At 44.9% G+C, this 23097-nt stretch overlaps 2 protein-coding genes across 2 annotated transcripts in view; both read right to left on the minus strand.

The window, feature by feature from the left end:
* LOC117258046 (uncharacterized) overlaps window positions 1–2183 on the minus strand; it is a 29427-nt gene extending 27244 nt beyond the window's left edge. The window contains exon 1 of the mRNA XM_078170398.1: window positions 2155–2183. Within this exon, the coding sequence (XP_078026524.1) occupies window positions 2155–2177 (23 nt within the window). The 5' untranslated portion in view covers window positions 2178–2183. The remainder of the gene's footprint in view (window positions 1–2154) is intronic.
* Window positions 2184–10373: 8190 nt separating this feature from the next.
* LOC117258047 (chitinase-3-like protein 2) lies at window positions 10374–22367 on the minus strand. The gene is made up of 12 exons (XM_078170399.1): window positions 22342–22367; window positions 20901–20927; window positions 20539–20743; window positions 20390–20446; window positions 19079–19244; window positions 18746–18864; window positions 18531–18654; window positions 18261–18443; window positions 18004–18120; window positions 17626–17874; window positions 17525–17535; window positions 10374–10506 (listed from the first exon to the last, which is right to left on the minus strand). The coding sequence occupies exons 1-12, from the start codon at window positions 22364–22366 to the stop codon at window positions 10374–10376; spliced, it is 1416 nt and encodes a 471-aa protein (XP_078026525.1). The 5' UTR covers window position 22367.
* Window positions 22368–23097: the final 730 nt, after the last annotated feature.

Genomic DNA, 23097 nt, shown 5'->3' on the forward strand with positions numbered 1-23097 from the left:
CTTGAAAAAACATACAAAACCATGTCGGCCTGTAACACTTGCAAGGACGCAGGACGAGGAGTAGTCTCCAGATGTGGAATGTAGAATCCATGAAACTGCAACAGTTTCAGAAACACTAAGGTTTTTCTCTGATTTTAAGCTCATCTGAAAGTGAGGGGCTTCATAACCGCACTGCAGTGTCATGTCAAAGTAAAAATAAAAGTCCTCTTTCAAATGAACTGACAGTGTGAACATAAAAAAAACTGAGTCCCTTCTCTGTTGGTCCACTTTTTGGTCCACTTTCAGAGGACTGAGGTCAGTTAATTTAAATTAGGGACAATATGTGAAAACATCCTTACTCGCGTGGTGGGAAAGACAAACTATCAGTAAGTGGCTATAGAATGTTCACCTGAGTATTTTAGCCAGACACAAGTCACAGTTGTAGCTCTGATGTACATTTTGACACCTGTAGCACAAATCAGACACGCCACAATGTGCCACTTTAACAGGACCACACAACACAGTAAGTAAATAATAAGTCAGTCAATGTAGAGTTTTGTGTTGGATTCAGGAGTCAGTTTTTGGATATCTTTACAATTTCTTGAGTTTCAATTAACATTGTCTTGAGGTCATTTTTATATTCTGTATTGTGTCCATGAGTGTCAGTATGCATCTACTGTATCTGCGGCCAGTTTGTGGGTGTACTTAAACTATTGCAACTGTTGTTTTAATACATTTTATACACAGCTGATGTAGTTTTGTATTTAAGATGTAAGTAACAGCCACTTATGTTGTCAGCGCCCAATCAAAACAAAACCGCAACAAAACAAAGGGACATTTTCCAAGAGTTAAACTAGCTTGACACTCAAGTTGTGATACGTTGTCATACCACAAGTCAGGGCAGATGATTTGTGTTGTGAAAAAAATGTTGCATAGCAGGATGGTATCGCTCAGCATAGTTTAGTTATCTGTTGCCAGTTTGAAAGTGGAATAGGAATAGTGGCAGGAAAATGCAACTGTACCATGACAGTCAAACCCAAGCACCTGCTTCAGAAATATTCTGAACCCTCTTTTTTACAGATTTCATGACGTTTTCACTTACCTTTATAAGGGCAGTAGGTTAAGATTTAATCAGTGATCAAACAGCATCTGGTATATGGAGTATTTTATTACACCACATTACAGAACCTTTAATACACTGATGTAATTTTAAAAAGAAATTACAGGAGGTCTATAGGTATCAGACACTTAAATGTTATGCTTTTTAAGACCTCAAGATAATTTTAAACCAATTGAGGACTGACTTTTGCACAAATCATCTTTTTCTTATTTAAGCGCTGCATTATAAAGGTAAGTAGTGTATATGTGGTCCCGTACAGAGGTAGGTTTTGTGTAGGAATATGGTTAGGTAGGAATAAGGTAAGTCCAAGAAAACGCAAAGCGTTAGTTGAAAGTTGAAAGATTTGTAACATCAGAAATATGGACTTTCACACAGTACAGCTTGACACATTTTGACAAAAAGACATTGATAGACGGATAAATGAATTTAGATAAAACCTTTGTGGCAATTAAGACAAATTCAAATTAAAGACCATTTAATTCCCTTTAAGGCTTAATGCTTATTAAAATTGAATTTATGACTTTTTAAGGACTTGCAGACACCCTGAAGCAGGGGATAAGAATTTAGAGGAATTGTAACAATGCAGCTATCAAATGTCAAAAGAACAGGGAGTGGAAAGGTCATGGTGCCCAGAAGCCACCCACACAGTATCACTCTTACCACAAATGTATCATTTAAGGTATGAATTGGAAGACACAGAGGAAGAACTAGTTTTGCAAACATTTCTAGATGTGTGAGCCAAATGCTGCTTAGTAAATCAGTCTTCAGTCTTGTTTACAGCTCTGCATTGTCAGTAAAGCTCTTGCTTGGATATCTGATTACTTTTGTTATCATATACAGGTCATAACTAGTACAACACACAACAATAATAACATTACATACAATAAAATTTGAGAATAACGCTCCACAGTGCCTGCTGGTTCAACCCCCAATCCCTAAAATGTGTTTGGTTTAGCTAGTTAGAGAGACCGAATAGGTATAGCAATATAAATAGCAACAACAGGGAAATCACTTTAAGTTAGGTTTGTAAAAAACAGTGTAAAAGGGATACTTACAAAGATAATGGTGAAAGAAGCATGTGTGGTGTCTCTCCTGTCGCTGATAAATGACTGACAGACCTCTGGCTTGGTTTTTTAATTTGGATGGATAGCTGATAGGGTGTGGCCATTAAGTAGGATGGAGATCATTAAAGCAATATTGCAGTCTCCTAAGCAATTGGACGTTGATATGAACAGAGTCACATCGTGCCAGGCCCTTTTGTCTTTGATTTTCAATTTTATTCACTAAAACAGCATGTTACCACCATGTTTATGTCCATGTCTGTTGAAAAGGTTCCTTCACTCCTATAGGGGGACTGAGAACCCTGCAGTCATCAGTATTAATATGCACCAGGGACTGATTCAGAACACTGAAAAACTGTCGATTTTGATTGATTACGCTTAGTATGTAGTTAAAAAACAAAAAAACCCACAGCAACACAAAACAAAGCAGTTGCAATCATGTATTGTGTAAAAATCAACATCTATGCTAGGTGATGAAAGAAATACAAAGACTCGCCTAATATAAGACAAAAACACTACAGGAAAACAGCAATCACAAATGAAATAATTATTGAAATAAAAAATGGGCATCATCACTAATAAGTCACAGGCTGCAGTCTCTTCCAGTAATGCTCATGTCATCTTAACACCTGCTTAGAGTTAAAACAAAATCTTTAACATAGGCTACCCTAGATACATGTTTATGATGACGATGATAATAATAATAATAATAATGATAATAATAATGATGATGATGATGATAACGATGATAATGATAATAATAATAATAATAATAATAATTTTATATCACTAAAAATTCATGGGAGTAGTCATCACAGGCAGACTACAGGCAGATTCAATAAAAACGAAAACCTATACTGTTATATTTCAATATGGATATTTTCATATACTCTATTAAGCTAGGGACTGGGAAACTCAGTTTTGATAGTCAAATATTTTGATCATAATAATAATTGGTAAGCATGAAAGGGGATCAAATAAGTGCATGCATTAATAAAGTAACGGTTGTAAATATTTTCTAATGTTAGTGGTTTTAAAATGCTATGCATTTTTTGGTCTGGTCTGAGATAGTTCTAAATTTGTTTGCAGAGTATGACCAAGTTCAGGTAAGAAAATATTGATGAATCCCAGATTTGTACATAAAAGTTTTGTATGCATGGTTAAAGCACAGATGTGTGCATACGCCCAGTGACCATATGAAGCATACCACCCAGAATGATGCGGTTCCATAAAGGGGTACCAGGGCTCATTGGTTTATTGTGACAGCATTAGCTCAGCCTGTCACTACTCGGCCTGGAATCCTGAGTGTCACTGGTTCAGGTCCCCTCATTGACCAAGTTCGCAGTGGGGACTAGTAGCTGGCGAGGTGCCCTTGAGTAAGGCATTGAACCTCAGGGCACCTAACCAAGGGTAGCCCCTTCGCTCTGACATCTCTCCATGGAAGCATGTGTATAGGTACTGTTGGTGCATGTGTGTGTATTTCAGTTTGTGTGTGTAATGTTGTGGTTTGTTGGTCCAACAAAATTAAATAGTGAGCTAAAAACAGTTGAAAAAAACAATGTGCCACTGACTGTAGTGTTCTCTGAAATTAACAGTATTAGCAGCTTTATTGAGCTTTTGAGCTGTTTAGTCTTGTACTTTTTTGTGCTTTCATTTAAATTGCTTTTCCATGAGCGCCACTAAGTCAGATTGTAGTCTCGCCACCAGACAATCAGAGATCTCCGCCTTCTGATAGTCTGGGAACACTCCTTTCTAAAGTGTGTTTAACACACCGGCGAAAACGGCCGGCAACAAAGCAAGGCCTCTTGCATTTTTGAAAAGGACACGCCTTCTCGGAAATGTGCGCTCCTCCTTTTCTCGTCCGCAAGGAAACAAACACACAGAGAGCTTGAAAATGGATGCCGAGAGATTTAACTCCGTTTTATCAAACGTATGCTCATCCGTGAAGAAAATATTTTTTCCAGCGGATGTCTTAGTTACAACATGATTGAGCTAACTGGAGTAGTTTCATGTCGTATCCGACAACGGGAGGCTTTTAACAGATGACGTCCTGTTACCTTTGCTGCTAGTGTTAGCTGTCCCTGTCAGCTGCAGCCACTGATGCTTTCTAGACATCGTGATTTCCTAAAACTGAATAAATACCACACATAGCAACACAAAACTGCTTTGCTAGCTCAATCATGTTGTAACTGAGATATCTGCTGGAAAAGATATTTTTTTTCACGGACTGTTTAATGAGTTATTACCTATTACAGACACTGCTAACGGCTAACAGGGCTAACAGCTAACGGTTAGCCCAGCTAAACGTGCACACAGAAATAGTAATGTTTGTTCAATCATTGTGTTTATAGACTTTACAAACATGGGATTAGTCTAAACGGTGATACAGTGATGTGAAAAATGTGATACATAGGCTATATATATAGCTAAAAGCTCTGCTGGTTTTCTACCCGGAAGTATTTGTAAACAACAAGGCGAGTCCCTCTAACGTTATAGTCCCGCCGGACGGATGAGTCATGGCCTTGTAAAAGATTATGTTTGTTTCTTTCAGTTGGTGAGAATGTGTCGCCGCAAACACGACAAACATCCACTGAACTTTGACGGCGTTTTCTGCGAGCACGGCTGAGCCATTTTGTACCGCTACACGTGTTTCTAGTGGGACTAAGTTTCCAAGCACAAGAGTTCAGCGAGCCACCGAAGGACCGCCCTGCAGATTTACTATTGGTTCTGCAACGTAGAGAGTTTTTTTAAACTCTGAAATTGTATCCGCCCATCTAAACACAAAATCAGGGAGAAAGTCATCAGTCTTTAGTTAAAGCCTTTGGAAACACAGCTTGAAATAGTAAAAGTGCATATATTATATCAAAGTCGAGTGTCTCATTAATCATCCACAAAAGTCTGAGTGAAAATAACCATTAATAACTATTAGAAAACAGCTCATTTTGCTGTTTAGACCACTTGCCAGGACAGAGTGGGCGTGGCAGATAACGCTCTGATTGACAGCTCCCTCGTTTTGATTGACATCTCCCTGGCTCAGCAATGGCTGCCACAAATTTAATCCAGCCATACATGTTTGAGCCCTCTGATGATTCAGAGGACGAAGCAGAAGCTGAAAATGATTCCTTTCAGGTGGTCACTGAATGGTAAGTTTCAAAATGTTTTGTGATTCATAAAACATTAATGTTACTTCGTAGAATAGTTAGCATAACTATTCTACGAAGTAACATAAATGTTTTGTGATTCATATTAATGTTACTTCGTAGAATAGTTAGCATAACTTTTACATGCAATGTTACGGCCGGGCTCCACCGGCTGCAAACGTACAGCGTAGCGTCGCGGCGTATTCATTTGGGCTCCACTGACTGCGTACGGAAGCAACATGTAGAGAAGCCAGCGGGGTTGTTTACCGTTTGCTGAGCCGAGAGGCTGCATGTAGACTGCATGAAATGTTAAAGCATTTTCCACCTAAATTATTACATATATTTGAGTTATCTACAAGTTTACTGTACTGTTTGTCATCTACTCGCTTTCAAATGTCCGCCACGGACACAGTGTCACGGATAAACAATAGAAGAGCCGCTTAAATAGAGTTGTCGCACCGCTCTCGTTGCCGGTGGAGCCGCTGTCATTGATTAAAAGGGGGGCGAGCTGCTACGGGACTCGCGCAGCAGACGTTAGCTGAGATGAATGACAACGGGAGGCTAGCGCTTTGCCTTTCTTCATTGAGATACGTTTTCACTGAAAACATAAATCTGCTCCGTTTTTCTGATAATAGCCTTTTTCATTCAAACACATCCAGTCTTAATAGATTAAATATGTCTTTACTCTGACACACACACCGACCAATAGTATGTCTCTGCAGACCCGGAGACTGCAGATTCAGACCCGCAATTCTGGACCCGCAGTTCTAGACCCCTTGTTTTTCGTCCCCTACTGGACGGCTGTATAACTGCAACTAAATCAGCATCTCACCCAAACACCACTGTTTGAAAGAAGTTACACTTTTAATGCTTTATTACAATTTACAATTTTAAAATTTTATTACACCCGAATAAAAATACCAAGATTTAATTGTTGATTTATGCCTGGGTGCTGTTCTGCATCATTATTGTTTGCTGGTTGTTCTGTATGGTTTGATCCAACTATTTTAGTTCTTTATTTCTTAATATTCATCAGACTGCTCTGACTAGCACGCCAAAAAACTTGCACTGCATTGATCAAACCCGCTACAATATATGAAAGGAAATGTCTGGTCTTGGGTGTCCAGTGCTCACTTTTGTTGTGGGAATTTGAAACAAAGGCTGTGAAATACTGAAATGGTTTGAAATGGTTTACTGTGTGCAGTGGTTACATCACACATCAGGGAGATCTGCAGAGAAAAAAAAAGAAATCAAACATATCACAAAATTGTAAACAGAAACACTTAAAAAAAAAAAATTAAATACCTATCACAGTCTACACTGAAATACTGAAGATTCTGGAGCACAGCAAATACATTATTATATCGACATATTAACAATAGTGCCCCTTCCTTCCTCATCTGCCTTTCAATCCTCCACAAAACTCCTCCACTTCACTGTGGTTTCCCCTTTCTGGATTGTTATGTGCACCTTAAAAAGAGAGTCCCTAATTATTCAAAGTTAAGATTTTTCAACCGTTTTACACACATAAACAAGGCCAAAACCTAATAATAGACAAAAATACATTTCTGATCATCTGCGCTGGATGAGCTTAATTTCTATCCACAAAATCTCTAAATATATGCTATAGAGTAATATCAATGTAGTGATATAAACACACGTGATATATAATATTATGAATAATAAAGGAAAAAATATATAAAAAAAATAAAGGTGTATTACATGATATACATGAATACAAAATTAACTTTTAGCATAAAGTACACTAATTGCCAATATGTAAACAGTTTCATGCTTGTATGAAAACGTAAGCCTATACACGTTTTTCTCATATCATCCACTTCATTGCTTTAATCATTTATTCATGTTTAATTTAAAGCACATGCTAAAATTATTCGTCATTGTGCTTCGGTTTCATGAAACAAAATGTGCAGGTCAAACAGTTCATTGCTAACAAGCTAAACTATTACCTACTACTTTAACCCATATTTGACGTGCCTTTCAGACTATCGTGGTAAAGACAGTCATATCATTTTAAACGTATCACTGTAAAACATGAAGTTCGCTCTCTAATTCAAGTCAACAAAATAGTTTAAACAAATAATATGATTCACATTCAGATCGTCATCGGCCATATTCAATAGTTGTAATCGTATGTTGGTTTCCAATGAAATAGAGGGCGCTGTCGCGAAATACAAGGTGTCCAGAACTGCGGGTCCAGATCTGCAGGTCTGAATCTGCAGTCTCCAGGTCTGCAGACACACCCTCCTCACACCGACCGTCAAAGCGGGAGAGACCGGTGCCGGCCGGCCGTCTCTCTGGCGTTTTATTGAAGTATTGGCCCGCCTCGAATAATGTTCCCCTCCAGCTAAAATTGTGTTGTTTCCCGCAGCATCACCTCCGCAATTGGGGATATGTTTATGCATAGCAAAGCAAACTGCTTGGGGTTGGGATTAGGGGTGAGGAAGGGCGCACATTACGTCCCCTCCCCGCGAGTCGACACGGGCACCGGGCCCGGGGGGCAAGCCCAGCCGCTCACAAGCCGCCTCTTCCTGCAGCTCCATGAGCTGCAAAGGCTCGGATTGTCCGGGCTCTGGAGCCGGTCAAACTGATTCGAGTGCTGCTGGGAGCCCGCCGGAGGCAGAGCCTCCGCTGGGTCGCAGCCGAGCGGTTCAGCCAGTTTACGATCTGTATTTTCTAAACGTCAGACTAGAAAGAGGAGTTGGCTCAGACTCAAAGAGGCAGATTTAGCTGGAGCAGAAAGGTTTTGTTGCGCTGCCACTGGGGGGCGGGATGAGACAACTGACTGATGATTTATGATTGGTTTGGAATTTATTGCATAATAAATCTCAGAGATAACCATGGCCAAATCAAACCCAATTTCAAGAATGTACAAAAACTTAAAAGACAGATATTTCGAATTTGGATGGAAACAGATTTCTAATTGTTTTACATGTTTAATATTATGTACATAAGACCCTAAATTACATAGTTAGAAGGCTATTGTGGATTTGGGTTTCCAGAGGCTTTAAGCAAAGTGTCTAAAGACTGACTTGTGAGTCTAGTCAGATTGTTTTCAAAGTTTATTGTGTCTTTTATCTCACAAACACCTGATAGACAAAAAATGACCAATATAGAACCACAAAACAAAGAACAATACTCAATAAAATATGCCACAATTTGGTGAAAAACTTGTTTTATTGTTTTAGCAATATTTTTTTTATTTATATACATGGAAACTTGAATAACCTGAATATATGCGAAATGCAACATCTGTGTCATTATGTAGGACAAAATATGCAATGGCTAAACATGAACCAACAAAACCATATGGGTTAAATGCACCAATAAGCCAATAATAACAGACATGCAGCAACCATATAATAAAATAAGATATATTAGATGAAGTGATTTCATTAAAAACAAAACATAATAAAAAACCCCAACTGGTTTAGATACACCTTTAATTTGCAGGCAGAAATAGGACAACAATTAAATATACACAGTACAATTTGGGTATTGATAAATAAAATAATATAAATAATGAATATTGACAGACATGGATGGCAGGACATTGCCTCTCTTAAAGGTATAATATGCAGGACTTATTGGTTCCTGTTTGTAAGCATGCTTGCCAGCAAAAGTAAAAACCAATCCCAAATTCACTGGAATGAGCTTTGTCTGCTTGGTTTTTCACCTAGTTATAGCAAACTTTTTCCTGCGCTGTGGCTGTGATTTCAGTACCTTTCCCTTGGATGCATGCAGCTTACAGTCTGGTCACTATCTTTTAAGAAAGTGCCAACCTCACCTGTGCACTGTGGTGGTACATGCCCAGAATGTCCCACACATAGCAAAATAAAAAGTAAATTAAAAACTACAAGCAGAAAGCAATGTCTCTGCAGACAAATACATTGCCACACGTTCTACTGAGTCCAAAGTTATTACTGAGAGAGACGTGTGTGCTTAACATGTACACACATTTAAAAACGAATGAAAGCAGTTGTAACTCAGCGCTGAAAGGTTTGGTGTCATGATATAAATACATAGTTTTGTGTGCTAACTGAATTGAATAATATTCCCATTATTTTGGAATTTCAGTGGGGAAAGAAAGCCTATGGAAATCCATCTGAAAATGGTGCTGACATTTCATGCATACATTTTCAAAGTTATCCACCTACGTGTTGATGAGTGAGGCCAAAAAGAGCAAGCATAGCCATAATTATGTATGTTTTATAGAATCAACATTGATGAATCAGGAGAAATTGTTAATGAAACAGCTTTTGACAATCCCCCCCCCCCCCCTATTTTTTCATGCAAATAAAATTTAACACTTATGGACAGTTAAGGGATTTATTTCCAACTCTGTAGTTATTCTAAACACATTTGCCCTGATCTGTGCTAAAAACTTTCTGGCCAGCACATTTTACCTTGTTAACATTCCCCTGAGCACAGTTAAAAAAGAAGTTTGGCTCATTAGGGACAGGGATTTTCCCATTCTCCACACCATTACAGGGGTTTTCAGTTGTTGGAGCGGCTGTTGTGGGAGCTGCTGTTGTTGGAGCTGCAGTTGTTGGAGCCGCTGTTGTTGGAGCCGCTGTTGTGGGAGCGGCTGTTGTGAGAGCTGCAGTTGTGGGAGCTGCTGTTGTGGGAGCTGCTGTTGTAGGAGCGGCTGTTGTTGGAGCAGCCGTTGTTGGAGCGGCAGTTGTTGGAGCTGCTGTTGTTGGAGCAGCCGTTGTTGGAGCGGCAGTTGTGGGAGCAGCCGTTGTTGGAGCGGCAGTTGTGGGAGCTGCTGTTGTTGGAGCCACTGTTATGGGAGCAGCCGTTGTGGGAGCTGCTGTTGTGGGAGCTGATGTTGATGGAGCTGCAGTTGTGGGAGCCGCTGGTGTTGGAGCTGCAGTTGTGGGAGCTACTGTTGTAGGAGCCACTGTTGTTGGAGCTGCTGTTGTGGGAGCTGCTGTTGTGGCAGCTGCTGTTGTGCGAGCGGCTGGTGTTGGAGCTGCAGTTGTAGGAGCGGCTGTTGTTGGAGCAGCTGTTGTTGGAGCATCCGTTGTTGGAGCAGCCGTTGTTGGAGCTTCAGTTGTGGGAGCTGCTGGTGTGGGAGCAGCCGTTGTTGGAGCAGCAGTTGTTGGAGCTGCAGTTGTGGGAGCTGCAGGTGTTGGAGCAGACGTTGTGGAAGCAGCCGTTGTGGGAGCTGCCGTTGTGGGAGCTGCAGTTGTGGGAGCTGCAGTTGTGGGAGCGGCTGTTGTGGGAGCAGCCGTTGTTGGAGCGGCAGTTGTTGGAGCTGCAGTTGTGGGAGCTGCCGTTGTGGGAGCTGCAGTTGTGGGAGCAGCTGTTGTTGGAGCGGCAGTTGTGGCGGCTGTTGTTGGAGCTGCTGTTGTTGGAGCCACTGTTGTTGGAGCAGCCGTTGTGGGAGCTGATGTTGATGGAGCTGCAGTTGTGGGAGCCGCTGGTGTTGGAGCTGCAGTTGTGGGAGCTACTGTTGTAGGAGCCGCTGTTGTTGGAGCTGCTGTTGTGGGAGCTGCTGTTGTGGCAGCAGCTGTTGTGGGAGCGGCTGGTGTTGGAGCTGCAGTTGTAGGAGCGGCTGTTGTTGGAGCATCCGTTGTTGGAGCAGCCGTTGTTGGAGCTTCAGTTGTGGGAGCTGCTGGTGTGGGAGCAGCCGTTGTTGGAGCGGCAGTTGTTGGAGCTGCAGTTGTTGGAGCATCTGTTGTGGAAGCAGCCGTTGTGGGAGCTGCCGTTGTGGGAGCTGCCGTTGTGGGAGCTGCTGTTGTTGGAGCTGCTGTTGTTGGAGCTGCAGTTGTGGGAGCTGCAGTTGTTGGAGCAGCCGTTGTGGAAGCAGCCGTTGTGGGAGCTGCCGTTGTGGGAGCTGCAGTTGTGGGAGCTGCTGTTGTTGGAGCTGCAGTTGTGGGAGCGGCTGTTGTGGGAGCAGCCGTTGTTGGAGCGGCAGTTGTTGGAGCTGCAGTTGTGGGAGCTGCCGTTGTGGGAGCTGCAGTTGTGGGAGCAGCCGTTGTTGGAGCGGCAGTTGTGGGAGCTGCAGTTGTGGGAGCTGCAGTTGTGGGAGCGGCTGTTGTTGGAGCTGCTGTTATGGGAGCTGCTGTTGTGGGAGCTGCAGTTGTGGGAGCTGCTGTTGTGGGAGCAGCTGTTGTTGGAGCTGCAGTTGTTGGAGCATCTGTTGTGGGAGCCGCTGTTGTGGGAGCGGCTGTTGTTGGAGCTGCAGTTGTGGGAGCTGCTGTTGTTGGAGCTGCAGTTGTGGGAGCGGCTGTTGTGGGAGCAGCCGTTGTTGGAGCGGCAGTTGTTGGAGCTGCAGTTGTGGGAGCTGCCGTTGTGGGAGCTGCAGTTGTGGGAGCAGCCGTTGTTGGAGCGGCAGTTGTGGGAGCTGCAGTTGTGGGAGCGGCTGTTGTTGGAGCTGCTGTTATGGGAGCTGCTGTTGTGGGAGCTGCAGTTGTGGGAGCTGCTGTTGTGGGAGCAGCTGTTGTTGGAGCTGCAGTTGTTGGAGCATCTGTTGTGGGAGCCGCTGTTGTGGGAGCGGCTGTTGTTGGAGCTGCAGTTGTGGGAGCTGCAGTTGTTGGAGCTGCAGCTGCGGGAGCTGCTGTTGTGGGAGCTGCAGTTGTGGGAGCTGCTGTTGTTGGAGCTGCAGTTGTGGGAGCAGCTGTTGTTGGAGCTGCAGTTGTTGGAGCATCTGTTGTGGGAGCCGCTGTTGTGGGAGCGGCTGTTGTTGGAGCTGCAGTTGTGGGAGCTACTGTTGTGGGAGCCGCTGTTGTTGGAGCTGCTGTTGTGGGAGCGGCTGTTGTGGGAGCCGCTGTTGTTCGAGCTACTGTTGTTGGAGCATCCGTTGTTGGAGCATCTGTTGTGGGGGCTGCTGTTGTTGGAGCTGCAGTTGTGGGGGCTGCTGTTGTTGGAGCAGACGTTGTGGGAGCAGCCGTTGTTGGAGCTGCAGTTGTTGGAGCATCTGTTGTGGGGGCTGCTGTTGTTGGAGCTGCTGTTGTGGGAGCTGCAGTTGTGGAAGCTGCTGTTGTGGGAGCTGCAGTAGTGGGAGCGGCTGTTGTTCGAGCTGCTGTTGTGGGAGCGGCAGTTGTGGGAGCTGCTGTTGTGGGAGCTGCTGTTGTTGGAGCCGCTGTTGTGGGAGCAGACGTTGTGGGAGCAGACGTTGTGGGAGCTGCAGTTGTTGCAGCTGCCATTGTAGGAGCGGCTGTTGTTGGAGCAGCTGTTGTTGGAGCAGCCGTTGTTGGAGCGGCAGTTGTGGGAGCTGTAGTTGTGGGAGCTGCTGTTGTGGGAGCAGCCGTTGTTGGAGCGGCAGTTGTTGGAGCTGCTGTTGTGGCAGCAGCCCTTGTTGGAGCTGCAGTTGTTGGAGCAGCTGTTGTTGAAGCTGCAGTTGTTGGAGCTGCAGTTGTGGGAGCTGCAGTTGTTGGAGCGGCTGTTGTGGGAGCTGCTGTTGTGGGAGCAGTCGTTGTGGGTGCAGCTGTTGTTGGAGCTGCAGTTGTGGGAGCAGCTGTTGTTGGGGTAGCCGTTGTTGGAGCGGCAGTTGTGGGAGCTGCAGTTGTGGGAGCAGCTGTTGTTGGAGCTGCAGTTGTGGGAGCGGCTGTTGTTGGAGCAGCCGTTGTGGGAGCTGCTGTTGTGGGAACGGCTGTTGTGGGAACTGCAGTTGTGGGAGCGGCTGTTGTGGGAGCTGCTGTTGTTGGAGCTGCTGTTGTGGGAGCTGCAGTTGTTGGAGTGGCTGTTGTGGGAGCGGCTGTTGTGGGAGCTGCAGTTGTGGGTGCAGCTGTTGTGGGAGCTGCTGTTGTGGGAGCTGCTGTTGTGGGAGCGGCTGTTGTGGGAGCTGTAGTTGTTGGAGCCACTGTTGTAGGAGCTGCTGTTGTGGGAGCTGCAGTTGTGGGAGCGGCTGTTGTTGGAGCTGCAGTTGTGGGAGCTGCTGTTGTTGGAGCCGCTGTTGTAGGAGCGGCTGTTGTGGGAGCTGCTGTTGTGGGAGCGGCTGTTGTTGGACCTGCTGTTGTGGGAGCTGCTGTTGTTGGAGCTGCTGTTGTGGGAGGTGCTGTTGTTGGAGTTGCTGTTGTCGGAGCAGACGTTGTGGGAGCTGCTGTTGTGGGAGCGGCTGTTGTTGGAGCGGCTGTTGTTGGAGCTGCAGTTGTGGGAGCTGCTGTTGTTGGAGCCGCTGTTGTTGGAGCTCCTGTTGTGGGAGCTGCTGTTGTTGGAGCCGCTGTTGTAGGAGCGGCTGTTGTGGGAGCTGCTGTTGTGGGAGCTGCTGTTGTTGGAGCTGCTGTTCTGGGAGCTGCTGTTGTTGGAGCTGCTGTTGTTGGAGTTGCTGTTGTCGGAGCAGACGTTGTGGGAGCTGCTGTTGTGGGAGCGGCTGTTGTTGGAGCAGCTGTTGTTGGAGCTGCAGTTGTGGGAGCTGCTGTTGTTGGAGCCGCTGTTGTTGGAGCTGCTGTTGTGGGAGCTGCTGTTGTTGGAGCGGCTGTTGTAGGAGCGGCTGTTGTGGGAGCTGCAGTTGTGGGAGCGGCTGTTGTGGGAGCTGTAGTTGTTGGAGCCACTGTTGTAGGAGCGGCTGTTGTGGGAGCTGCAGTTGTGGGAGCGGCTGTTGTTGGAGCTGCAGTTGTGGGAGCTGCTGTTGTTGGAGCCGCTGTTGTTGGAGCTGCTGTTGTGGGAGCTGCTGTTGTGGGAGCGGCTGTTGTTGGACCTGCTGTTGTGGGAGCTGCTGTTGTTGGAGCTGCTGTTGTGGGAGCTACTGTTGTTGGAGTTGCTGTTGTCGGAGCAGACGTTGTGGGAGCGGCTGTTGTTGGAGCTGCTGTTGTGGGAGCTGCTGTTGTTGGAGCCGCTGTTGTTGGAGCTGCTGTTGTGGGAGCGGCTGTTGTTGGAGCGGCTGTTGTAGGAGCGGCTGTTGTGGGAGCTGCTGTTGTGGGAGCGGTTGTTCTTAGAGCTGCTGTTGTTGGAGCTGCTGTTGTGGGAGCTGCTGTTGTTGGAGTTGCTGTTGTCGGAGCAGACGTTGTGGGAGCTGCTGTTGTGGGAGCGGCTGTTGTTGGAGCGGCTGTTGTTGGAGCTGCTGTTGTGGGAGCTGCTGTTGTTGGAGCCGCTGTTGTTGGAACTGCTGTTGTGGGAGCGGCTGTTGTTGGAGCGGCTGTTGTAGGAGCGGCTGTTGTGGGAGCTGCTGTTGTGGGAGCGGTTGTTGTTAGAGCCGCTGTTGTTGGAGCAGTTGTTGTGGGAGCTGCTGTTGTGGGAGCGGCTGTTGTTGGAGCTGCAGTTGTGGGAGCTGCTGTTGTTGGAGCTTCAGTTGTGGGAGCTGCTGTTGTGGGAGCGGCTGTTGTTGGAGCTGCAGTTGTGGGAGCTGCTGTTGTTGGAGCTTCAGTTGTGGGAGCTGCTGTTGTTGGAGTGGCTGTTGTTGGAGCTGCAGTTGTGGGAGCTGCTGTTGTTGGAGCTTCAGTTGTGGGAGCTGCTGTTGTGGGAGCGGCTGTTGTTGGACCTGCTGTTGTGGGAGCTGCTGTTGTTGGAGCTGCTGTTGTGGGAGGTGCTGTTGTTGGAGTTGCTGTTGTCGGAGCAGACGTTGTGGGAGCTGCTGTTGTGGGAGCGGCTGTTGTTGGAGCGGCTGTTGTTGGAGCTGCAGTTGTGGGAGCTGCTGTTGTTGGAGCCGCTGTTGTTGGAGCTCCTGTTGTGGGAGCCGCTGTTGTTGGAGCCGCTGTTGTAGGAGCGGCTGTTGTGGGAGCTGCTGTTGTGGGAGCTGCTGTTGTGGGAGCGGCTGTTGTTGGAGCAGCTGTTGTTGGAGCTGCAGTTGTGGGAGCTGCTGTTGTTGGAGCCGCTGTTGTTGGAGCTGCTGTTGTGGGAGCTGCTGTTGTTGGAGCGGCTGTTGTAGGAGCGGCTGTTGTGGGAGCTGCAGTTGTGGGAGCGGCTGTTGTTGGAGCTGCTGTTGTGGGAGCTGCTGTTGTTGGAGCAGCTGTTGTGGGAGCTGTAGTTGTTGGAGCCACTGTTGTAGGAGCGGCTGTTGTGGGAGCTGCAGTTGTGGGAGCGGCTGTTGTTGGAGCTGCAGTTGTGGGAGCTGCTGTTGTTGGAGCCGCTGTTGTTGGAGCTGCTGTTGTGGGAGCTGCTGTTGTGGGAGCGGCTGTTGTTGGACCTGCTGTTGTGGGAGCTGCTGTTGTTGGAGCTGCTGTTGTGGGAGCTACTGTTGTTGGAGTTGCTGTTGTCGGAGCAGACGTTGTGGGAGCGGCTGTTGTTGGAGCTGCTGTTGTGGGAGCTGCTGTTGTTGGAGCCGCTGTTGTTGGAGCTGCTGTTGTGGGAGCGGCTGTTGTTGGAGCGGCTGTTGTAGGAGCGGCTGTTGTGGGAGCTGCTGTTGTGGGAGCGGTTGTTGTTAGAGCTGCTGTTGTTGGAGCTGCTGTTGTGGGAGCTGCTGTTGTTGGAGTTGCTGTTGTCGGAGCAGACGTTGTGGGAGCTGCTGTTGTGGGAGCGGCTGTTGTTGGAGCGGCTGTTGTTGGAGCTGCTGTTGTGGGAGCTGCTGTTGTTGGAGCCGCTGTTGTTGGAACTGCTGTTGTGGGAGCGGCTGTTGTTGGAGCGGCTGTTGTAGGAGCGGCTGTTGTGGGAGCTGCTGTTGTGGGAGCGGTTGTTGTTAGAGCCGCTGTTGTTGGAGCAGCTGTTGTGGGAGCTGCTGTTGTTGGAGCTTCAGTTGTGGGAGCTGCTGTTGTGGGAGCGGCTGTTGTTGGAGCTGCAGTTGTGGGAGCTGCTGTTGTTGGAGCTTCAGTTGTGGGAGCTGCTGTTGTGGGAGCGGCTGTTGTTGGAGCTGCAGTTGTGGGAGCTGCTGTTGTTGGAGCTTCAGTTGTGGGAGCTGCTGTTGTTGGAGTGGCTGTTGTTGGAGCTGCAGTTGTGGGAGCTGCTGTTGTTGGAGCTTCAGTTGTGGGAGCTGCTGTTGTGGGAGCAGCTGTTGTTGGAGCTTCAGTTGTGGGAGCTGCTGTTGTGGGAACTGCAGTTGTTGGAGCGGCTGTTGTTGGAGCTGCAGTTGTGGGAGCTGCTGTTGTTGGAGCTTCAGTTGTGGGAGCTGCTGTTGTGGGAGCGGCTGTTGTTGGAGCTGCAGTTGTGGGAGCTGCTGTTGTTGGAGCTTCAGTTGTGGGAGCTGCTGTTGTTGGAGTGGCTGTTGTTGGAGCTGCAGTTGTGGGAGCTGCTGTTGTTGGAGCTTCAGTTGTTGGAGCTGCTGTTGTTGGAGCTGCAGTTGTGGGAGCTGCTGTTGTGGGAACTGCAGTTGTTGGAGCGGCTGTTGTTGGAGCTGCAGTTGTGGGAGCAGCTGTTGTTGGAGCTGCAGTTGTGGGAGCAGCTGTTGTTGGAGCTGCAGTTGTGGGAGCTGCTGTTGTGGGAACTGCAGTTGTTGGAGTGGCTGTTGTTGGAGCTGCAGTTGTGGGAGCAGCTGTTGTTGGAGCTGCAGTTGTGGGAGCTGCTGTTGTGGGAACTGCAGTTGTTGGAGCGGCTGTTGTTGGAGCTGCAGTTGTGGGAGCTGCTGTTGTTGGAGCTTCAGTTGTGGGAGCTGTTGTTGTTGGAGCTGCAGCTGTGGGAGCTGCTATTGTCGGAGCGGCTGTTGTTGGAGCTGCTGTTGTGGGAGCTGCCGTTGTGGGAGCAGCCGTTGTGGGAGCGGCTATTGTGGGAGCGGCTGTTGTGGGAGCTGCAGTTGTGGTAGTTGCTGTTGTGGGAGCTGCTGGTGTGAGAACACATTGGCCCTGATCTGCGCTAAAAACTCTCTGACCAGGACATTTTACCTTGTTAACATTCCCCTGAACACAGTTAAAAAAAAAGTTTGGCTCATTAGGGATGGGGATTTTCCCATTCTCCACACCATTACAGGGGTTTTCAGTTGTAGGAGTGGCAGTTGTGGGAGCAGCAGGTGTGGGAGCAACTGTTGTAGGAGCGACTGTTGTGGGTGCAGCAGTTGTTGGAGGTATTGTTGTGGGAGCTGCTGTTGTGGGAGCCACTGTTGTTGGAGCAGCTGTTGTGGGAGCAGCTGTCGTGGGAGCAGCAGTTTTGGGAGCGGCTGTTGTGAGAGCTGCTGTTGAGGCAGCTGCTCTTGTGGGAGCTGCAGTTGTGGGAGCAGCTGTTGTTGGAGGGGCAGTTGTCGGGGGAATTGTTGTGGTTGTGATAGAGGGTTTTGTGAGTGTAGGTGCAGGAGTTGAAGTCGTTTTTGTAGTTTTTGGCGTAGTTTTACTTTTTGTGGTTTTGGTAGTGGGAGTCGTCTTAGGAGCCGTAGATGTAGTATTCAAGGTACTCACGCCAGGAAAACCTAAAAGAATAAGAGTCAGATATTGTGTAAATTGTTAATTTACCCTGTTAAATCATCACAACATTATTTACTTGGTTGATGGCAAAATACACAGTAAAAAAAAACAAAATTAGATTCCATCAATGTTGATAGCATTAAGTGAAATACACATTTGAAACCTCCATCCCATGACAGGATAGGATAGAAATGTTTCAAGTTTTCTTTACCTGGAACCAGCAGAGCATGCAGGTGGCTGATGAGGGGGCATTTGTCTGTTCCACAGAACTGTCCACTGTTGTCATCCAGGTCCAGAGACCAGATGAAGGCTCCTCCAAAATTGTTAGCTTTCAGGTAATTGACCTGAGAGGACAATGAACAAAACAATTCAACAGCTCAAGAATTGTTGACGAAGTATCTGTTTAACTGATCTCTGTACAACCAGTCTTTTTCAAATAATTAAGCAACAGTTTGAATTACACTGATGATTACCTTGGTATTAAGGCTGTCTTTGTTGTCAAATCCAACCCACTGGTTTTCTGCGATGGCATATGGAACTTTCTGATCGGTTATCAACTGGGGTGTAACCCCGTCAAGATAAAGGCAAATCTGAAAAGATAGGTCAAATTTCAAATGTAGATCTAATGTATCCATTCAAACAGGAATTTTCACACTAAATACAGTAAAAGCCATCAGCCTGTCACAAGGCTACTGATATAATCAATAACATTCATAGCTTGCAGTTTTACCTCATAAGAGGCCCAGAATCCTTCTTCGCCAGTGTAGCAGCCTTCCTCACCAGGACCATTGGCTGGTGCTCCAACATTACTGGATGCAGAGGAGAGGTTAAATGCTCGCCCGTATGCTGCTAACCCCATGTTTATCTTTTGTGGTGGTGCTCCCTGGTCCCGCCAGTACCGCATGGCAAAGTCCTACAATGTGGAGAAAAATGAACAATTAGAGTGAGCGGTCATCTCCAAAGGCTTTTAGGCTTTTACAGTATGAATCCCTGTACTTACAGTGTTAAAGTAGGTTTTGTTTCCAGTGTCCTGGGATCCCTGATATAAGGGGCTGTGATGTCCTGTGACACTTTCCCAGGGGCCGTGAAAGTCAAATGTCAGCACATTAATGAAATCCAGGTACCTGATTAAATGCAGAGGAGACCACATTCACCAAAACATGACTGCAGCTAATCACAGGTATAATGTCAAGAATTACATCAAGGAAGTTTTACATTGCAATCTGTGGGACTTCATAACTGGCATCGATGACTGCTTTCTCAGCAGAGACACTGGCAGTGACCAGTAGTCGGTTATCTGCTGTTCCCTCAGCCATAAAGGCCTCTTTGAGCTCCTATACAACACAGAAGCAAAATTTAGTGTCAGTTAGGGTCGGGTTATACGCAGACACACACACACACACACACACACACACACAGACACACACACAATCACACACACTTAAGAAAATATTGAAAATAGTGTTATCTGTTCATCAAATGAACTCTTCATATACAAAACTATATATTTCTGACAGTTTCTGACAGAGGTTAAATTGAGGATCTGACCTTGCATAGCAGTGTGAATCTTTGCTTGTCCTGTGGTTGGCTTCCAGCTCCTCCAGGGTTTCTCCAGTCAAGATTTAGCCCATCAAACCTATGAGCTCTCAGCAATGTGATAGCAGACTGGATGAACTCTGTTCTGTTTTGTTGTGTTTCCACCATTGAACTGAATCTGGTAAACATGAACACAGACAAATAGGCAAATTATCTGGTTACCATGTTTTTCACTTTATACTGTGAAGTTACCAACCTCATTATTGGGCTGCATTCAGTTTTGCAAGTGTTAGTAGAAGTGTCGTGGCAAAACAAAAATACACCTTTTTTTCATATGGGCCTAGATTTTCACAAGACTACAACTGTCTCTGAAAATACCATGCTTTCACAGTATAACATTACATACATAACAATATCAGTTACAGTGTCTCTGAAAGACATGACAACAGATGGATTGTTTTAGTTGAGTTGAAGTTGAGTACTTCATAATAAATAAAGTGTTAAACAAATTTCAAAAATGGAATTGTAAAAAGCCCTGAAGGAAGCCTCAAGGAGGAAAGGAGATATGCACGCGTGGGTGAGATTCTCCGTCCAGTTTTTTTTTTTTCATTTCCATGGATAAACAAATGTACATTGCATAATAACCATCAATGTTCATACCACAGTATCCTGTGACACTGGTATACTGCTTCAACCCTATATGGGCCTTAAGTGATTCATTTGGTTCCATTGAGTTTGTAACGAAAGATTTAAGTCAGATCAAAGATTTAATGCAAACACCCAGTGGGTTTCAACATAAACAAATGTATTGCATTTTTTTCACTGTCATGTCAACAAAATTCAATCAAAATAATCTAAGTCCAATCTTTTACTGCAAACACCAATCAGTTTGGTGTTTGCAAACACCAATGACACTGACCACTTTATGTGCACCTTTTTGTGTGATGCTTTTCAAGCATCATATTTATGGTTTTACATAATGCAATGAAGGTTTCACGCCTAATATTCCTGGTTGTTGAACTATGTTAAAGTGGGTATTTGCATTATTACGTAGTTCCTAAAATTGTCATCACATATTTTGTTTCTGTGTGCTGATAGAATCAGGAAATGAATTTACTAATGTGGTTAAATACCAGCATCTCACTTTGTGACACCTCATTTGTATGTAACTACGCACCATGCATGCTTTGCAAAGCACAAAAACACCACATGAACTGGCAAAGCAAGAGTCATGGTCAGGAAAATAACAATATGTTGAGTTGTGGCTTATACTTGTCTTTGCACTGACACAAAAAGGCCCAAATGCTCTTGAAAGTAACTCACTTTTGTGTGTTAAAGGTCAGGCCACCAACCGCCAACAGGGTTTTAAGCAGTGGATTTCTGTGGGAGCATAAAAGTTTAAGTAAGAATTATTCAACATACACACAAAATTTAGCCTCATTTCCATAGTTGTTATAGACTGAAGCACTGACCTAGTTTTGAGTCCATTGAAGGCCTGATACTGTTGTATGTCAGTTGCTCTGCTGGGGACCAGCTCATGTTGGTTATTAATGTCAGAAAAGGCGTAGATCAGATGGGTGCACTTGTTTGGATCAATGTCTGAAACTGTGAACTTCCCGTACTCCGCTCTGTCTTCAGCCAAGCTGTTATAGTAACACACCAGCCTGGAGGAAGAGGCTGAGACATGGAAGAAAATCATGATGGTTTAAATTTGTTTTTGAAGATGTCAATCATATATATATTACATTCCTGTTTACAAACAACCGGTCACTTATTGACATTATTTACTCCTAGTAAGACTGTTGATCATTATTAATACATGTTATAAACTTACCCAAGCTGGCGATGATCAGACAGAGACCTTCAGAGTGACAGAGTCGTTAGTATAAGGTTAAAAACAAAGCTTATCAGGTCAGTTCACCCAAATTACAAAACAATAATGGGAACAAAAAAAACATTTTTTCCCCTCACAAATAGGTTTAGATTTATTTGTTCATGTTCTGAAGGTATTACTCTGTTAGATTTCTGCTGTGACCCCAGTACATTGGAGGAGAATTTGATTTCATTTACATTTTGAAAATTTCAAGAGCAGTGTGTATTCTGGATGATACTTTTTGTGTGTTATATTTGTTTTACCTAAAGGGCAAACTGTTTCTGGAGAGATTTGCCTGTGAATTTTCTAAATGCAATTTTTAATTGGTAAGCAGTACAAACTAAATTCCATTCACTCTCACTTAAGGTAAGAAATTTATATGTCATTGCAAAGAATCAGTTTTTGTGATTTAATATTGCAGTCTGTCAGTGCTGTGGTTGTTGTCGATTGCACACCTTCAGGCAGTGAAAGAAGAAGGCATGATTTGAAGCACAGGGCAAAATAAATAAATAAGTGCAGTTACAACCAAGTCTCTGAGGGGGCTAACAATGTCACTTACTGTGTATGGCTATTAGCCCTGATATTTGTCTATTGGATTGCTTTTGCAATGAGGCTGATTTGCATAGAAAGGGGCTGGTTCACACCATATATTACCTAATTTAGATATATGCAAAAAGCACAGGAGCACCAAGACCATATTTGCTTGGCAGCGCAGTAAGAGGTGCATTGTACCCTTTGCGGGTGCTTTAAGATTTACACGATTTTATTTTGTCTTAAATGTGCAGGTTTAGTAGTTGCAAAAGTTGTGCAATGGTTTTGTGAATTTGCTCCTTACTGTAATCCAAGAGACAAAAACATGGCTAAACTAGAGACCGGGATCACGGTCTCTAGTTTACCCAGCGATAGGATCACACCAGCTGCTATACGTAAAACGAATGTGGGTCAAGGGCAGAAAGTGGGGGATCCGATGGCCCTCTTCCCTACTTTCTACCCCCTACTGCTGGTGCCTTGCTTATACTACACCCATCTTCAAATTCAGCCTTCAATGTGACTAAAACTTCACAACTCAACTGTGACACTATCACAATGACAAAAGTTGTCCACAGAGAACTAGACAGACAGATAGACAGCTACCTGACCACCTGGTCAGGTACACAAAACTGTCTCTGTGGTAGTTCCTGCTACAATTGATGTCTCAGGGACCACATTTTGCCATGTTGACACACACAGACACGTAGCCTCACAAGGTGAAAACAATACCAGCCCCGCTGTCGTATCTGGTAACATAAAATGTGTCTGCATAGTTATATACCACTGGTGGTAATTAAGAAAATGTTTGTTTTTTTGTGATTTGGATGTACTGACCCTGTAAGGAAACAATAACTTTGGCAGTGTGCCTTACCTGCAGTTAGAGTGAGCTTGCACATGTTGTCACTGTGGATAAGCAGAAGAAATAGAAAAAATGTTAATATGAAGCTGATTTTCAAATAAGTTCTCACTCCGTTGTTATTAATTTAAGTGTTTAAATGCATTTCAAGTCAGAAAACTGCATGTATTTAATTCTAGTTTAGTACCAAAGTATTTGTCCTTTCAAGGTCAAGTTCTTTCTCCAGTATGATGATGCTTTCATTTTTGGTGTCAACATTTAAAACTGATGAGTTTTACTGGAAGCCAGAGTTGGAAATGTCATTTGGATGAACTGTTCTATGTTTTTCATGAATTTTCTGTTTAATCTATCCTGACTAAATACTGATTATTTACACTTTCTAATGAGAAAGAACACTTGGTTGCCATACAAGGTAAAGGTCGATGAAATTGTAGCCTGTGACTGGGGATTTCAAACTGCACTTTAAACTTAATGTTAGACGGTGAATCTTAATAGCCCTTGTGAATTGTTTCACAAAGTAAGCTTTGAATTCATCTCTGAAATAAGTCACATTAATATAACTTGTATGTATAGATACTTTACAAAATTAACATCAGGGACATAGAGCAGTGTTTAAAAACAGGTGTTTGGTAGTCCTGTGATGGTTATATTAATTAACTGTGAATGAATGGTGGCAAAAGCAAACAGTACAAGTGACCGCAGAATGTTCCCCTGAGTATTTTATCTGTTTACAGATGCTGGTCACCATCATATGATGGCATCATGTTTCAT

The sequence above is a fragment of the Epinephelus lanceolatus genome, chromosome 8 (genome assembly GCF_041903045.1).
Source record: "Epinephelus lanceolatus isolate andai-2023 chromosome 8, ASM4190304v1, whole genome shotgun sequence".
Taxonomy (NCBI): domain Eukaryota; kingdom Metazoa; phylum Chordata; class Actinopteri; order Perciformes; family Serranidae; genus Epinephelus; species Epinephelus lanceolatus.